General features: G+C 41.1%; 1 protein-coding gene across 1 annotated transcript in view; it reads left to right on the forward strand.

Moving 5' to 3' along the window:
* LOC104405773 (nesprin-2-like) overlaps positions 1–17056 on the forward strand; it is a gene marked incomplete at its 5' end in the record, with an annotated part of 148639 nt that extends 131583 nt beyond the window's left edge. Inside the window, 15 exon segments of the mRNA XM_010014581.1 lie at positions 2062–2224; positions 5858–6045; positions 6203–6353; positions 6856–7038; positions 8117–8254; positions 9064–9258; positions 10087–10369; positions 10725–10793; positions 11596–11732; positions 12653–12782; positions 13945–14156; positions 14640–14828; positions 15532–15621; positions 15832–15878; positions 16831–17056. Coding sequence (XP_010012883.1) covers positions 2062–2224; positions 5858–6045; positions 6203–6353; positions 6856–7038; positions 8117–8254; positions 9064–9258; positions 10087–10369; positions 10725–10793; positions 11596–11732; positions 12653–12782; positions 13945–14156; positions 14640–14828; positions 15532–15621; positions 15832–15878; positions 16831–17056 — 2401 coding nt within the window.
* Positions 17057–17730: the final 674 nt, after the last annotated feature.

Raw genomic sequence — 17730 nt, forward strand, 5'->3', positions numbered from 1 at the left:
AGAAAAGCAAGAGCAGCTAAATGCTTTTCTTATCTGCTGGCTTCCTCTCTGTCAGCTGCAGCAGTAGACAGCACTATGTACAGGGGCAGAAGCAGCTGCTTTGCACTTTACACCAGTATCAATGGCTTTGCGGTTGCAAGGAACAAGGTGGACCATGGACTTCAGCCAAATTCTTCAGGCTGGCTTGCAGGGTTGCATCAACCCGACAAGACTAATTTTATGTTTTGGAGTGCGCAGAGTTGCTAAATATTTGCCAGGAGTCCTGCTGTAGCACTGTGCTCTTCGCGCCCTGCTTGTGAAACAACTGAAAGTACTTATTCATCCTTTTAGGACAAGAGGTAGGGGAAGGTGCTTCCCATGCTGCTAATCCATATAAGACTCCAGGCCTTACTCTGTACTTTCACAGTAACCAATAGGACTGAAGAAATCCAGCAGGATCATTCCCACATCTCCTCCCTAAGTGCTTTACCTTAAATCAAGTGTTTAGCTGATGTATGTATCCTCTTTGATTACCTTAAGGTTGCTAATGAGGTCAGTTGTAGCTTAGCAAGTGACGTATTCATTATGGATTAGCTGTCCTGCATTTCTTCTGTCATTGTATCATATGCTGCAACAGGCAACTGCAAAAGCCACTCGGTTACAGGCAGTTTGGACCCTTCTCCTCTAAAACTTGCTAGAATAGTTTGGCAGCAGGCAGGATGGTGGGCCAGAAAATGAATTTTTCTTGCAAGGAAAGGCAGGACCAGCATCCAGGTATCCTGTCAGGGCACTGCTGTCTTGGTGTAATCCCTCACTGCACTAGATGAGATTATATCCTCCCATGATGCTCCATACCTAGCCTGCACAACACTGGTGTTGCCAAGTATGTTAGGGTTCATCACAGACCCCTAGTGATAGTTCCCAGCCAAGGAGGTTAATTAATGGAGAACGTTTTGGCCTTTTTGTAGTGTATACTTTAACTTTTTGTACTGCACTTAGGTAATGAGGCTTATCTGAATAGATGCTAGACTAGGCAGTAACTGAGGGTTTAATTCAGGAATCTGCATTTTAAATATGATAAGCAAGATCCAAAATCCCTCTCAAGGCACAGGGACAGAACTACACATTAGAGGGATGCAAGCAGCCAGGAGGACAGCGCAGTGAAGCAATGCTGGCTTAGAAGTGGGCTTTCTCTAGGACAGGCATGGAATGATTTCACCTGACTTAGCATCTGCAGTGTTCATGTTTATATTACTGCAGGGTAAACCATTGGAGTTCATGGAGAGAAGGATATGCTTTTTGGTATCGTTCGTCTCATCTGATGATTTGGGTGTTTAAGACTGGTCTGATGGAAATCATGATCTAGGTTATTATTTTTTTTTTCTCCATTAACTACCAAGGTCTAGATGGCAAGCTCTGATATCACTCTGAAGTCAGAAGAGATAAGTGTCATCCTAGTGTTGTGCTTTTTAGTGATTTTTGTTTGGAATTGCAATAGATGAGAATTTCAAGGAAAGATTTGAGAGCAGTGAGGTAGTTTAACAGATATTCTTCCAACATGTGGGGTTGTACAAAACATACAAACATGCTACTTGGATAACTTAAGGGACTGGCCAGGGTGTTGAACCTGTGGTTTGGGCAAATTCTGCTTCCACTGGCAGAGTGGCACCTTGCTGATTAGGGTGGGCCTGTTGGTTGCTGAAGAAGACACTGAATATAATTCACAGCAGGAAAATCAGACCATAGATACCCATTTTAGTTTAACTGTGGCATGTTATGGTACAAACTCCCACTTAAACAAATGTCCAGGAACTGACTGAAGAGCTAACTAGCATATGAAAATTCACTCTGCTCATATAGTTTCATTAAAGAATTCACACAAGGGCCTCTTGCAGCTGTAGAGCAGGGCCCTGCTGAGCCAATTTAGGTAGGTTTTGACTAAAACATGGCTCCTGATTTACAGGCAACAGATTGGTGTAACAGTAAGTGCTTCATAAAGCCATGCCTGTCATCACCTTCTGCTAACATCATTTCCACTTATTGCAGATCTTTGTAACAAGATGTTCTTACTGGTCTGCTTAGGGTGAAGAAACTGAAGGAGACATTTGAATTTATGCAGCTGTTGGACAAAAACATGAGTAACCTTCGCACCTGGTTGGCCCAGATTGAGTCTGAGCTTTCCAAGCCTGTGATTTATGACATCTGTGATGACCAAGAAATCCAGAAGAGACTGGCAGAACAGCAGGTAGGAAGTAGCAGCAGCCAGAGTAAATGAGCCAAAATGCTGCTGATTACATTGGTCCTGGTTTAAAATCACCCGTTTCTTTTCTTTAGCAAGGCCTTCTAACTGTTTGCTTTTCACGGCATGTTCCTGCCGAGATGCATTACATGGAAAACTTCCATTTGCTTGCTGTAATTTCAGTATTTTGTTGACTTATCCCCACTTCCCCCCCCCCCCCCCCATTCAAGGAAAACATGGAAAACACAAACAAAAGCATTTTTACATTTGCTCAGTTAAGTACAGCAGGTTTCATAAGGGATAGGCAGGTCACAGGCAGTGGACAAAATACATGAGGATTATTTAGGCTGACAAGGCGTGAATGCCAGGTCTCCTGCAAGTTAGCTGTGACAGATTTAAGTGCTGTGATGTGATATCAATTTATTGCCCTCACTAGCTCAGTTCTCTTCCACTACTTGCAGACAGCAAAGCAAGCTTGGCAGAGAAGGATGTTTGAGGTTTGGAGGGTGGACTTGTGCAAACACACGTTTGACTGAGGCCTGATCCAATAGGCAGGCTCTGATGATCCCCTCAGGGTTGGGTGAGATGGTGCATGAATCCTGCAGAGGCATAAGAGTGAAGCAACTAGCACCATTGGGTGTTGGTTGAGTGTGTGTAGGTATTTGTCCAAAACAGTGGCTTACCAGGGCGATCTTCAGATCTATCCTAGCTTTAAGTGCTGGGGATGGCAAGGGTTGGGCACAGCTGAACGTGCCAGGTATCTAGCCAAGTGGAAGTGTGAGATGTTTTGGATAGTCCTGGAGTAAATGTCTGTCTTCAGCAGCCAGGAAGAAAAGAAACTTCTCCAAAGCACAGACTTGGTGGTGGAGCCAACCTTGTCTCAGGGCTGTGCTGTAAGTCTGCTCTGGTTCAAAGTGCCTCTGTGGGAAGGCTGAGAATGGCCACAGCTGTAATCTTGCCCTTGTGTTAAACAAGAATATTTGCCCTACAACTGATCATCAAGATCAAAGCTGTCAAGCATGGAAGCTTTATGGTGTCTGCCTTAAAGAACACCTATGGCTGTTCTTCCCATCATTACCATCTTCTCTCTCTGGCTGCTGCTTTTGTGTCTAAGGAAAGATCCCTGAGTGACCCAGACCTGAGGGCTGTGTTCCGTGGTCAATATGGATCTCCATGTATTCATGTGCCAGACATCATGGGAAGGGCCAGCTCCTCTGCAACAGGAGTCGAGACGGATCCCACCAGCTCCGTTGCAGGAGTTGGTCACACACCAGAAGCCTTGGTCTAGTGCCTCTGATGGTTTCATCTGTGAATGGTCATGTAAAGAACAAGAAAATACTTTCTCCCCATCCAAACCTTTTGCATTCTCAAAGGCTGTGATAAAATGCCAGGTTGAGAAGAATGTTAGGCGCAAAGGAATTGTGTCTGAACTGTTTTTATTATGGGCATTCAAGCTTCAGCTCGCTGTTAAGAGCCATCATTTGCTGCTCAGAGCTACTTACTGCTTTGTTGTTTGGATTGTTTCAAACACACCTCTGAGCACCTCTAGGCTCCTGCTGTAAACTTTTAGCAGACTGAGTGAGAAGACTATACTGATTAAAAAGACCACAGTTAAAAAAAGAAACACCAAAAAAAAGCCTCTTTTGCTCTGCAATAGAGAAAGCGTTATCTGAACACAACAAGTAAAGCGATCTTTCCCAGTTTTATCCGAACAATTATTTCAGCAAGAACAGAGTGATGGTGAGAAATATGCCCTACAGGCTTCTTTTATTTGACATCCATGACTGCAAAAGCTTTACCTGTTCAGTCTTGAATAATAACATTCAAAAGCATTGTGCATCCACAGAGATGTTTTATAGCATGTTTGTTCAATTAAAGGATGAAGATTAAAATATGAATAGTATTCATTTTAAGATTTCAAAGCTGTTCTGGTAATGCAGGTGTCTAGCAGTAGCATGCAGTCTGTTTCAAGCTCTCTGGGCAATGCTGTGCAGAGTTGAAGGAAAAGCACCTTTTGGGGCGCAGTGTGTGTTCCTGGCCCCATTAGTTTGTTGTGTTTGTCCCATCATAATACAGTCAGGTCATTTGGAATAACACCTTTGGTGTTCCAAATAACATTTGGAAAATGGCAAGGATTCTGCCTAGGGTTATTCCATAAACCCAGGCATGACCAAAAGTAGTGAGATTGCGTCAGCAACCTTATCACAGTGCAAGTAGAGTGGATTTGTAATCTGTGGTCCAAATTCTCATTTTTACTATTACAATTGTAAATCCAGTGTAATTTAATGAGTTCAGTAGAGTATTTCTGATACCAGTAGTAGGGTAGAGCCTGTGTTAAAAAGACACTGCTGCCTCTTGCTCAAAAAATGGCTGTAAATCCTTAGTAAGCTGTCAAAAATTATGTTAGGTCTGCTTCTGGCAGCCTCTCATCTGTATAAAGATTCTGGCTTCCACATTCCTTAAAACCGTACATTACCGCAAAATCCCACAAGCCACATTTTGACCATTTATGCCTCAGCCCTTCTTTGAGGTACCCACGTAAGAGCACTGAAGACTGCTACTGGGTGATACTCAGCTCCCTGCAGCTTGTTGACTTCTGGGAAGTCCTTCTGTGTCTGTGTTGGGGCTGTTTTGTTTGTTTTATTTTGGTTTGGTTTTGTAAGTCTAAAGTAACAGCTTCATCTGCCCACTGAAATCACTAATACTATTTAATGGGAGTTCCTGTTCACTGTTGTCAGAAAAAATGTTCCTTTGTATTTTTGTTCTAGTGTTATTGAAGCAGCAGAGACTGTTGCTTGAATAAGTGTTATCCAAGCAACAGCCTCCATATCCTTCATTAGGAAAGCCAGAAAAGGGTTGAAAAAATGGAAGTGTAGTGAACATTGTAATTTCATTAATATTTACAGTTGTTAGCATTGTACAGAGCTGTCTTTTCAGTAAGAAAGACTTAGATAAGGCTTTCTTTTCCTGTTACTCAATTACGTTGAATAGGTAGGAGTAGACAGAGGTTCAGAATGAGACTGTGATGGAGACTATGATGGAGATACAGGCTCTAGAGAAGAAATCTGTAGTGTAGATTAGACAAAGGATCTTTGCCAGAGCCTTTAAAACAGTCTGTCAAAACAGGAGCTCTACAAGAGGGAATAAGAAAAGTAGTGTAACACCAGTTACTCGTGTGCTGTGTTTGTTGATACCAGCCTGTGATCACATAGTCACTAAACTACATGAACCATTCTACGAGTTCTCTGTCAAGCCTTACAGGGTAGTAAGCTGATATGAGACACTGTCATCTTACACTGTCAAATTTAGTAAGTATGTGTTTACTTTTTTGTGTTTATGGTATGTGTAAGGCTTGGATTTTGTATGCACATTAAAATTGTCCAAACTGTTAATGAGAAGGTTGAACTTTCACTGAAAAACAAAAGCTGAACAATTCCTTTTTGCATGGCAGTTCTGTTCTGACCTGTCAGCCTGTCATCTGCGCAGCTCATCCTGCAAGTCTGTTTTCTAAAGCTAAATAAGCTTTTCATGACACACAAATTGCTCTTTCCCCATCTTCTGCAGCATTTTGAAAGGGTATGTGTGAAGTCCAGCCATGCATGTTTCCTTCTACTCAAGCTATTCTTTTGCCAATGGCAGGATCTGCAAAGAGACATAGAGCAACACACCGCAGGGGTGGAATCTGTGTTTAATATTTGTGAAGTCCTGCTACATGATTCAGATGCATGTGCTAACGAGACAGAGTGTGACTCCATCCAGCAGACTACCAGGAGTTTGGACAGACGGTGGAGAAACATATGTGCCATGTCTATGGAAAGGCGAATGAAGTAAGTCTTTTTCTTAACCCTCCTGAAGAAGCCTGTGGCAGTGTTTTTAAGAAACGCTGGAGCTTTCGCCAAAAGCTGAATTTTGAAAAAGAAAAAAAATCCCAAATTAATAGTTGGCTTGTAATAAAACCTTCCAATTTTTGCATCTCCCTGTTAGAATCGAGGAGACCTGGCGCCTATGGCAGAGATTTCTGGACGACTATTCTCGCTTTGAAGATTGGCTAGTATCATCAGAAACAATAGCAGCTAGGCCTAATTCTTCAGAGGTTTTGTACACACATGCAAAGGAGGAGCTGAAGAAATTTGAGGTGAATCTTTTTAACTTAATTTCTTTATGGTCAGCAGCAGGCTGAATGTCCAGACTGCTGAATTCTTAGTGTCTGTGTGAAATGTCTCGATCACTGAAAAAACACACCAGTTGGGCAGTGGTGGCATAGCAAACATAAATAATTTGGCCACTCTGTGGCTGCTGGGTGTCTGGCTGATTTATTTGTTTCCAGATTATTTGTCTTTATTGTGGAGAATCAAATGCTATAAACAGACAAGATCCTGCTCGTAAGTTAAAGATTTGGGTTTTGTAGGCAGGAGACGTTTGTGGGTTGATTTTTTTTTTTTTTCTTCTTCTTTTCTTTTCCTAATGAGCTGGGTCTGAGCAGATTATTGAAAATAGAGGTCCTTCTCTGGGTTTAATTTTGCAGTGAGAAAGTCTGTTTTTAAGGGAAGGGCATCATCATCTCTCATGATAAATAGCATCATCCAGATCCTTTCTGTTATTGAGAAGGGAACTGACTTCCCTGATTCACCTCGCAGGCATTCCAGAGGCAGGTTCATGAACGACTCACTCAGTTGGAGCTGATCAATAAGCAGTACAGGCGCCTCGCCCGTGAGAACCGAACGGACTCAGCCAGCAAGTTGAAGCAGATGGTACATGAGGGCAACCAGCGCTGGGATTATCTCCAGAAACGAGTTGCTGCTATTCTGAGGAGACTCAAGGTAATCGCATGGTGAGGTGAGAGAGTGAGGAGCAGTTACAAGTTTCTGTAGGAATTACTCAAGGGCAAAACGAATTCTGGAGCAACTGTCTTGTGTTGTTTTTTGTCTTGAGTTACCAGTGTAGAAAAGCAGCTCTCACTAAGTATATGGCATAAACATGTCCTTGGTAGATTGGTTCTTGGTAGTTGAAGACTATAACACACTGTCCTGCTGTGCTTTCTGCCTGACAGAGGGATGTTGTATTACATGGAAGAATATACTTGTGACACTTCAGTGAAGTGTCCTGCTTGTCCAGTTAAACTGAAATATGAGCATATAGTCTGTGCTGTGCCCTGGGGAAAACTTATCACTCCTGATTTGTAATTACAGCAGTGCTGCAGGCAATTGACAGGGAAAACTATTAGATCCCAAAAGTCAGTGAATGAGGCTGTGAGAGTGCTGACAGGTTTGCGCTGTGCAGTCAGAGTTTGGGATGTTCTCTGATCCCTTTCCTGAACAATAAATCCACGGAGGAGAAATGGGGCACCACAAACTGCATGTCTATTAGCTTCTGTGGCAGATGGCAGCAGGGAGAGCTCCTCCTGGCTTCCATGCCAAATGATGCACTGATTACGCTGGCATGGTCATCTGTGATCTAGCTTCTCCATTGTTTTACTAATTTTAATGTCATAGTTTTAAGCACTTTAATTAAAGATGGTGCTTGCTTCCTTTGTCTGTCTGTCTTCTAAATTTAGAACAAATTAGATGTTAAACCTGAGTCCAAATAACTGTTACACTGGTATAATGACGTGGGAGAAGGTATAGTGTGGAAGCAGGAATATAATTTTATAGGTACATTCTGTACTGCTGAAGTTTTACTGTCTCTCTCATACGAGTAGTGTACTAATGTAGGACACTTTGTTCCAGCATCACTACAGGAAAGGGGCAGTTTTTATACATGGTATGCTGCCATTTGTGCCCTGAAGGCCTTTAAGGTGAACAGCAATTTTGAAACAAAACACTGTTTTCAGAGGGCTTCTGTGACCACCTTTTTTAGTAGCTGAAGTCTTATAACCCTGGCTTGCTTCTTCCTATTCAGCACTTCACCAATCGGAGAGATGAATTTGAGGGGACGAGGGAAAGCATCCTTGTCTGGCTCACAGAAATGGACCTCCAGCTGACAAATGTGGAGCACTTCTCAGAAAGTAATTTTGATGACAAAATGCGCCAGTTAAATGTACGTATCCTTGTAAAGTAGTTGTTTAATATCAGCAACCCAGCTGATCATATTGGGCTGCCCTTGCTTGACGTAATCATCTTATTTTCTGGAAGTTCACGGTAGCTGACAGTTCTCTGTAGGACTATATTTGTGTTAAGACATCACTAAGTTGTAAGACTTTTCCTGTGAATCAAGATAAACAGTATTTAAATTCAGACTCAGTGCTCAAGCTCAATTCTATCCTGCCAGTTTTTCCTAACACAGAGTGTCAATGACAGTGATATCTGGACAGGAAAGGACCACATGCAGGTTAACAGTAAAAGCCACATTCCTAAATTCAGGCTTTTTTTTCTGGTGAGAATTTTTTTGAATTGGTATTAAGGTAGGATCTCTCCTCTGGGTGCATTGTTTGCAGCTGGGACTTCCAACAGAAATAAGACAGCAGGCATGTGCAATTATTCTAAAGAATACAAGTTCTTTGCTACCTGTTCAGGCAAACAAACTTCTTTGTTACTGAGAAAAAGAGAACAGAGGAAAATAAACTCTGATTAGCTGAGCTCCTCTATCATGATCCCCTGCAGGCCCAGGACACTGCAATTATATTGATGTACACATGGGCAGAAAATGCCACTTCATTTGGAACTGTAATCCTGCTAATAAAACAAACCTCTGGACCTCTTGAGTAAAAGTATATTCGCCAGACAAAATTAGGCAACAATGTCAATTGCTGCTTTTCTTTCACTGCAGTAAGTGAGAAAGGAGACACAAACCTTAGGCTAGAAAGGGGTGTTGCAGAAATAATTTTATTTCTTGTGTGTTCCAAATAGGGTTTCCAGCAGGAAATAACACTAAACACCAATAAGATTGATCAGCTAATCGTTTTTGGGGAGCAGCTGATTCAGAAGAGTGAGCCTTTGGATGCTGCTGTGATTGAGAATGAATTGGAAGAACTTCATCGGTACTGTCAGGAAGTGTTTGGGCGAGTTGCCCGGTTCCATCAAAGACTGACTTCAAGGCATCCTGTAAGAAGCAACAGTTGTTTTGATGCTTGGGCAAGATTTTGACGTTTAAACTTCAATGCTCATTGCTTATCCCTAGCAGCTTAACCAATTGGTTTGAGTTCAGAGGTGTCAGGACCTCTTCAGTAGTTGTGCCAGCTTTGCTAAATGTTTGTCACCAGTCTTTTCTTCTCACACCTCTCCTTCTGGGACTCCATCTGCAGAATCTGGATAATTGCATTGAAGTAGTTTACAGAGTTAACGTTTCTATAGTAGTGGTTTGAGGGCTTTTTTGGTGGTTTTAGTATCGATTTTTTTTCTTTAATTTCAATAGTATGTTTAGAATATCTCAATGGATTTCTTTGTGAGGCAGAATTTGTCTACTTTCTTGGGAGGACCTTGAATGGGGAACAGCATGCTCTTTACTTACTACTGAGAACATTTAGATGATTCTCAGTTTGCTTTGGCGCAAAAAGAAAGAAGATCTATTGGAAAGCCAAGTAGAGGAATTAACATGAACATCTATGAGTAGCTGTTCACCCCTACCTGAGCATCATTTCATTGCCTATTTGGAACTGGGTACCTCTCTCTGCAAACTAGAGAAAGATGTTATGGTGGTGGTTGAGCCTCGTGAAAGAGGGGAGGTAGCTGCTGACGTGAGGATTGTTTTGGCAAAAGAGAAAGGAGGCAGAACTGATGCTTCTCTTCAATTTTAGGCACATGGTCTTCAATTACTGCAGCTGACCACAAAATAGTCCCCAGTAGTAGCATGTGGCTCAATCATTAGCTCATTAAGCAGTGTAGATCTATTGTAAATCTTATTAATATGTAATAATTGTTATTTGTTTTTAGGGATTGGATGATGACAGAGACACCTCTGAAAATGAGACAGATCCAGAAGACTCCAGAGAAATCCAGAATGATCCCTGGTGTAAGAAGGCCATTAGTGAGGGGCCCAATTCGACACAGTCTCTTTGCCACCTTATGCCCCCTACTCAAGGTCATGAAAGATCAGGCTGTGAAACCCCTGTCAGTGTTGACTCCATCCCCCTCGAGTGGGATCATACAGGTGATGTGGGAGGTTCTTCTTCTCATGAAGATGAAGAAGAAGCGACATACTACAGTGCTCTGTCAGGTGAGAACCAATTGCCAGCTGTTTGTTTTGACATGGACAACTGCAGGATGTCCCTGTGTGGGAAGGGAGGGGGATTGACGTCTTCCTCCCATGTTGTTGGTTCATTTTCAGGTACCATTAATAGATGTTAGCAGTCTCATCTCTTAGATGTCTTGATGAAGGGAATGGTATTGTCTAAACCAAGCTTATCTTTTCAGAAACATAAGGGTTTTAGAAACCTTACTTTTTAAGACTGTTTGATGAACTTTGACCAACTTATTTTGTTCTTTGTCTTTTCTGTCCTTCATTGTTTCAGTTGTTCTTAATAGTTGGAAAATATTAAATAGTGAGGAAAATGACATTATTCTTTTTTCAGATGTAGAAATCACTGAAAATCCTGAGGCATATCTTAAAATGACCACAAAAACTTTGAAAGCATCTTCTGGTAGGCACCTGCTAATGCATGTGTCTGAACATGGCAATCTCCCTGTGCTGCACGCTATATTCCTCAACCTCTTTCATACGTAATGTCTGACTTCCTGCCTTGTGTGGACACCATGTCTCATCCTGTCATGGTGTTCTTACGCTGCAGTATTCACATGTACATTACAAAGCAGTCAAGAACATACCATTTAGATTTTGCCTGGTAAATGCCGAGGTGGTTGATGTGCATTTCTTTGTATTGATCCAAAGTCTTTTGGTACTTTCTTGGTGGTTTGCTCTGGGTAGTATCACTTTTTTGGTTGTTTCTAATTTTGATTGCATAATTACTGAAGGCAATAGTTCCAACTCTGCAAGTTTTTTTTGTGATTTGTGCATGACAGAACTGAGTGTGTCCTGTCTTTTAAATCCAGACCAAACATTCCCCAAATCAGGACATGTCTATAGTTGTCTCTACTGACACATGTTGCAGATGTGTGATAGTGTTATTGGGATGCAAACTTTCCAAAACCAGAGTGCAGCCTTTTTCTTTTATTTTTTTGAATGCTCAAACCTGTGTTCAAGCATTTTCCAGAAGAAAACAGAATGTCCCGTAACTGCATGGCTCTCATCTCATTACCTTTAAAACACTGTTCATGTTTTGCAGATGTGCATGCTTTGAAAGGAACGCTGCAAAACTGTCATTTTTACGCCATAAGTTGATGCCATTTTATTCAAAGCGCTTTCTAACAACACAAAGCAACAGCTTACTTGTGGAGATGGGATTTTGTACTTACGGTGTATGGGTTTGGTTTTATTTGTTTCAGGAAAGTCTGTTTCAGAAGCTCATCCTTGGCGTTCTCCAGACAGTCCAGTCCACAGGAAACGCCAGTACAAACAGGCAGAAGTGACTGGAAGTGTGTTGTCTGATCCAGAGACAAGTACTCGCTATAAGCCAGACTATGTGAGTTGGAAGCCCTATGGGCACTAACCATATACTATACAGTCTGTTGTTCCTGTGTAACTCAATCTTACCTCCTCCGGCACCAAGGAAAAGATAAGTCGTAAGGGGAATGTTCACTTTATGCAAATTTAGACATTGTCTCTGGTGGCTCAGTTAACCAGTGAGAGTCTCTATCCATTCGCTAGGGAAGCTTCTTTAAAGCAATTCAGACTAATTATGCTAGGCTCCTGATAAAAGTCAGTGTCTGGAGGAACTTACTTCCCTATTGTCATAGGACAAACCTAGGGAAATCTAACACACACACCCCAAAGAGAGCGTGTTGAATGAATACCTTCCCTTTCTACTTACTGACATATCTATGTCCCTTTTCTATGCAGACCGATTTGAAGGGTACTTTTCTGACATGCAGCCCACCATTTAATCTGCTACTGGGCACTAAAAAATATGCCAAAATGGCTATTGTTCATTGGTACCTTAGCCTTGGTGGCTGGATGCCTGCTGTGGCTTTGCCAGCAGCTGCCAGGCTCAGTGGATCTGGACCAGTTGTAAGCACTCTTCCAAGCACAAGATGGTACTGGTAAAGCAACTGGTATGGTTGTTTTTATCGTCAGTAATCCAGTCTTAGTCAATAATGCCAAGACCCGGTAGCCAACAAAGACAGTCAGCAAAGGTACACTGTCTGGTACATATAGTGCAAAACCAACTAATTTGCCATGCTCAGTCTTGTAATAATTACTATCACTATGGTATGTGTTTGTTTATTGAGAAGGTGCAGAGAGCCAGTATAAACTGTTAGCAAAGATGCAGAAGCCAAGTACTAAAACTGACAGCACCACCCAGCCACCCCAAAGTAAAAGAAACTGTTTGACCTTTGACAGCTTGTTAACCTGCAGGGCTCACCCACCAAAATGTCATTGCAGGTGAATCAGCTCAGCTCTGCAAGCAGCAGCAGCAGCAACAATGAGAAAATTACAACTCCTGACATGAATGATGAAGAACCCCAATTTGACCAAGAGCTTGTGAATATAGCAGCTGCAGAGAAGCAGTCAGGTACAGAGCATTAGGAGTGGCTTTGGTGCTGGTGTATTTGTCCTGACTGTGGAAGACAAAGCAGAAATGGCACAAAGGCAGCATATTTGCCTTGGGAACAAAATAGAAGTAAACCAATATCCTCTAAATTGATGTATTTTCCTGAAACTTGCTGAGCTGCCTTCTCACCTGGTACCACCCAACTTGTGTTTGCTGTTCTAAGCTTTTACATTTTCTGACAGATTTGAGATTTTTATCACTCATAGGATGCTTACGTCTCTTTGTTGGTTGAAATGAATGGGAACAATTTCACTTCTTTGTGATACTGAATACTTCACAGAGTTTTAATCATATTTCAAACCACAGTAGTGCATCTCTTTGTCTAAATTGAGATTGCTGTAGTTAATTTTCTGAGTTATTGGTACTCCACATGACAATATGCTACAGCTCCCATTTACGGAATGCTGGTAGTATATTCTGTTCTTCACTTTCTTCACTGCAGTCCTTCGTTCCAAATAGGCCAACAACCTGGTTCTCCTAGCCTTTCAGGACCTCATTCCTGGTTTCAGGTGCTTGAGATTGTAATAACACATCTGTACTGCAATCACAAAAGTGAATCAAGTGATAAAAAGAAGACTGCAGCTGTATGCACCAGGTTGCTTAGGATCTGTCACAAGTGGACCAGAGTTGAGTCCCATACATGGGATGAACAGGAAAACCTCTGAGAAGAGCTTAGATGTGCTTCCAGAAATAATGTTAGCGAACACACAGGTGACGTCTGCAGCCCCTTTAGCATGGGACTGGTGAATCATAAACCCAAGTTGTAACTGCTGTTAGGATCCTCCTAAAGGGTCATACTTTGTCCCATGATGAATTTTGGTGTCTACCAAATCACGGCTTGGCTCATTGAATTCTGTCTCCTTAGATGTGAATTAAAAAATCTTCAATTAATGTGATTAAAATCATGGGTAGCATTACTATGTGGATAAATTGACCAGTAATGTGAAACTTACAGACTTGCAGAATCTCAAGAAAATTGTGTCTGGATAACAGTAGTACATGGTAGCAATTATGTGGCCTTGAGTAGATTGAAGAATAATTTAGTGGTAAACCTCCTTGCATTGGGTTTATGCACTCTTCACCTTACTGAAGATTTAAACGTTTGTTGTTCTATCATTTGTAGGCATTATTGATAGGCAGGAGCTCATCCAAGCTCAAGACCTCAGAAGTGACCTGGAAATAAAACAGAAATTGCAGCAGTGGCAGCAGCTGAACTCAGATCTTAGCAACATGTCTTCTTGGCTTGATAAAACGGAGGAAGAGCTGGAGAAGCTGCAAAAAGCGACAACTCAGGTCAGCATGCAGGTGTTGGAACAGAGGGTCAAGAAATTGAAGGTAAGTTATAGCATACTGAGAAGTGGGAATTCAAGATGCTCGTGCTCTGTATCATTGTCTTTGTGCTCTTGGGATCAGTCGGCAGCATGAATGCTGAGAAGTTTAGATTGGATATTAGAAAACTTCTGTGTAGAGATTGCCTATATGAGGCTTTTTTTCCATTATTATGTATCATAATAATAATATGCATTAAGTTCCTTGTGGACAGTCTTTATTCTGGTGTAAGACTTCCAATTTTGAAGATTTAATGTCTTCGCTATGGATTAATTACTACTAGAATTATTTCTGTTAGTTGAAGCAGCTACAACCAGTCTCTTCAAGAGAACTTCATTTCATATGTAGGTGTAATAGTCATTCTTGTGTATTGCGGATTCTCAGGCAGGTTGAGTTGTTCTTTAAAGCCTTCTAGAGTTCCTCCGTGAGAACATCCTTAAAGTAGAAAGTAAAAGTCTGTTGTACTGTTTTTTGTTTATTTGTTCTAAGCAACTGCAGAAAGAGCTGCTGGAACAACAGCTTAAAGTAAACTTACGTCAAGAACTCACTGCTTATCTACTGCTTAAATCAAATGTTGATGACGTTGAAACTGATGAGAAGGTCCATGTAATTGGAAGGAAACTGAAACACCTTATGGAACAAGTTTCACGTGACTTAAAAACCATACAAGGAGATCTGGTGAGTCAAAGTTTAAATACTTGTTCATGGATCTTTGTTACTGAAAAGTAACAACATACTAAGAGTAAAGGTATTTATAGAAGTTTGACTTTAAACTTAAGTAGTTACACCTTCATAAGCTGAAAAAAGAACAGTGAAGTCTGGCTATAGGAAAAACTTCAGCACCACAAGGCTAATACTGTATAGAAGCAGATTGCCCAGAGATGTTGTTCAAATGTTGTTCAAAGCTATCCTTGAAGGATTTGAAGAGCAGACAGGATAAAGCTTTGAATAAGGGTTTTGGTCTGGTCTTACAGCTGACCTTGTTTTGAGCAGGAGGTTGGACTAGATGAACTTCCTGATGTCCCTTCCAACCTAAATTGTCCTATGACCCATACCAAGTATCAAGCTAGGAGTGTGTAACAAACACATAGGAGCTGTAGTTCATAGCAATACACTGCTTATCCTGAGAGCTGTCAGATAAAAGATATTTTCAAGTTAATACCTGTACACATCTGTTCCATTACAATTCCTTCGAGTTGTGCATAGTAAAACATTTCTTTATGCTGGAGAACTGAAACATTCATTTAGCACTTGTTATGCACATGTAAAAAGGCAATAGTCTGTGCACCCACAGAGTGGCAATTAAAGATGGCTCTTTGCACTTCACGTGTTATGAGTTTTGAACATGCATTTTAAAGAGGAATGCATGGTTACCTTTTAGGATACCAGAGCATTGCTGCTAGTTCCAGATGACTTGGACTCAGGGGTCTATAATCAAGTCACAGAGAAATCTAACCCTGCTGTGAAACAGGCAAGTGTTTTTTTCTAATATTTCCCTGTCAGCATACAGCGTATTTTGACATTTAGCCTGAAAGTTCCTGAAATGTAATCATTTTACCTTTTAGATGCATGTACCTTGTTATAGGATTTACAGCAGGACTTTAAATTTTACAACTGTCTTCTTAGAGAAATTCTTTGTAGTTTCTGAAACCTGGATACTAAAAGCTATTTCTTTCAACAGATCACCATAAGGAGAGCTTCAGATGACAGAAAAAGCAGCACCAGAAGGTATTATTTTATATTTGCCTGCTCCCTCCCTGGCAGTGTTCAAGGCCAGGCTGGATAGGGCTTTGACCAACTTGGTCCAGTGGAAGGTGACCCTGCCCATGATCTTTAAGGTCCCTTCCAACCCAGACCATCCTATGATTCTGTGATCTCTTGAAGGATAGTGAGAAAGATGAGTTGAGTGCCAGCAGAAGCCTGGGCAGCTATTGCTCATAGGTTGACATACATACAGGTAGAGGTGATTTCTGCCTACCTGTAGTGTCCCCTTTACTGACCAGCTCTGGGTTGCGTCTTGGTGAATGGTTTCCTTTAGCTGCTCCTAGACCTCTGCACCAATGTGCAACCTTGGGCTTGTTTTTACTCTTGAGAAAATACTTTTTGTGCTGAATGGGGGAATATTTCAGTTGTAAAACCTCTTCTAATTCCACCAGCATTGCTGGAAAAAGAAACTTGCAGCTTAAAGTCACTTAACAACACTTATAAACAGACCATGAAGGACAAAAGTAGAACTTCACCCCCAGTACATAAGGGCCTGTTCAAAGGGCAGATCTCAGTAATGCCAAGACAGAGAAGAGGCTAACCAGTCTGAATGATGGCTCTCCTTTATACTTCAATATGTATTTAGAGTGGTTTGTTTGCCTTCAGGGAAAAGTTAAGTTTACATCTGAAAATAGGATAAAAATGCAATGATTTAAACTATTGCAAATAAATGTTTCTTCCTCAGCAGTAAGGACAGTAAACCCAAACCAGCAGCTGGCTTCCCATTGAGCAGCCTTGCACGCTTTCAAGTTACAGTTAGTGTACTTTCCTGTAGATGGGCAGCCCTACATCTTGGAGGGGGAGGGCAAACCCTAGGGACCAAGTTAAACAACTTGTTTAATGCAAACTCTAAAGTGCCTTCTTTTTCCCCCCTTTTTTCTCTTCCTTTCCCCACACCTTTTTATCTCCTTTTCAGAGGTGAAAGCCATCCACAACCTATTCAAGCAAATCCTCAGACTCCCTGCTTCTTTTACCGGGTATTACGAGCAGCATTTCCACTTCAGTTGTTCCTTCTACTACTTTTACTAGTCGTTTGTATAATTCCATCTTCTGAGGAAGACTACAGCTGCACAAGGGCAAATAATTTTGCCCGTTCTTTGCATCTGATGTTGCAGTATCTTAACGGGCCTCCACCAATTTAGGAAGCACCCCGTGCGTCTTCAGTTATACCAAAACACACTCTTTTGGACTTCTAAAATATAAGCAACACACTTGATACTTTAATGCAATAGATATATTATTTTATAGGTTAAGTTGTCTTAAACTTGCAAGATTGTTTGATAGGTTGTCTTAAACTTGCAAGGTGATAAAATACTGAGTAGATGCAGAAACTACACCACAGTAATCTTAAAGATAGCACTCTTGTCTCAGGTTAGCATAGCAAACTTTGGGGTTTAGTATCAAAACTGTAGAAGAGGCACTTTGGCTAAACTGATTACTACACACACTTCTTGTTACTTGTATCTTTTAGCACTGTAGTCACTTGTTGGAAACAAAAAAAATAATTCAAAAATATAGTTTTGAATCTTTGTTACCTTATTTTATTCATCTAAGTAAATGGTTGCACATTTGTTTTGTATTACATATTGTGTTCTAGGCGCTAGGACTGCTGTGTTGTCTTTTTATACTACCTTTGAAATAAGAAATTGTTGCATTGCATGGAAGTGGTTTATAATGCACATATTTTCTAGATGAATATGATTCTGTAGACTATCCCTGATGTATACAAATCATGTAATGACTTTTTTAATGAAAGATTTTTTCAGTTTTTAACCTGCTGAATAGTGTACAGTATCTTGGGAGAGAATTGTGCATT

This window comes from Nestor notabilis, unplaced genomic scaffold (genome assembly GCF_000696875.1).
Source record: "Nestor notabilis isolate BGI_N333 unplaced genomic scaffold, ASM69687v1 scaffold2365, whole genome shotgun sequence".
Lineage (NCBI taxonomy): Eukaryota > Metazoa > Chordata > Aves > Psittaciformes > Psittacidae > Nestor > Nestor notabilis.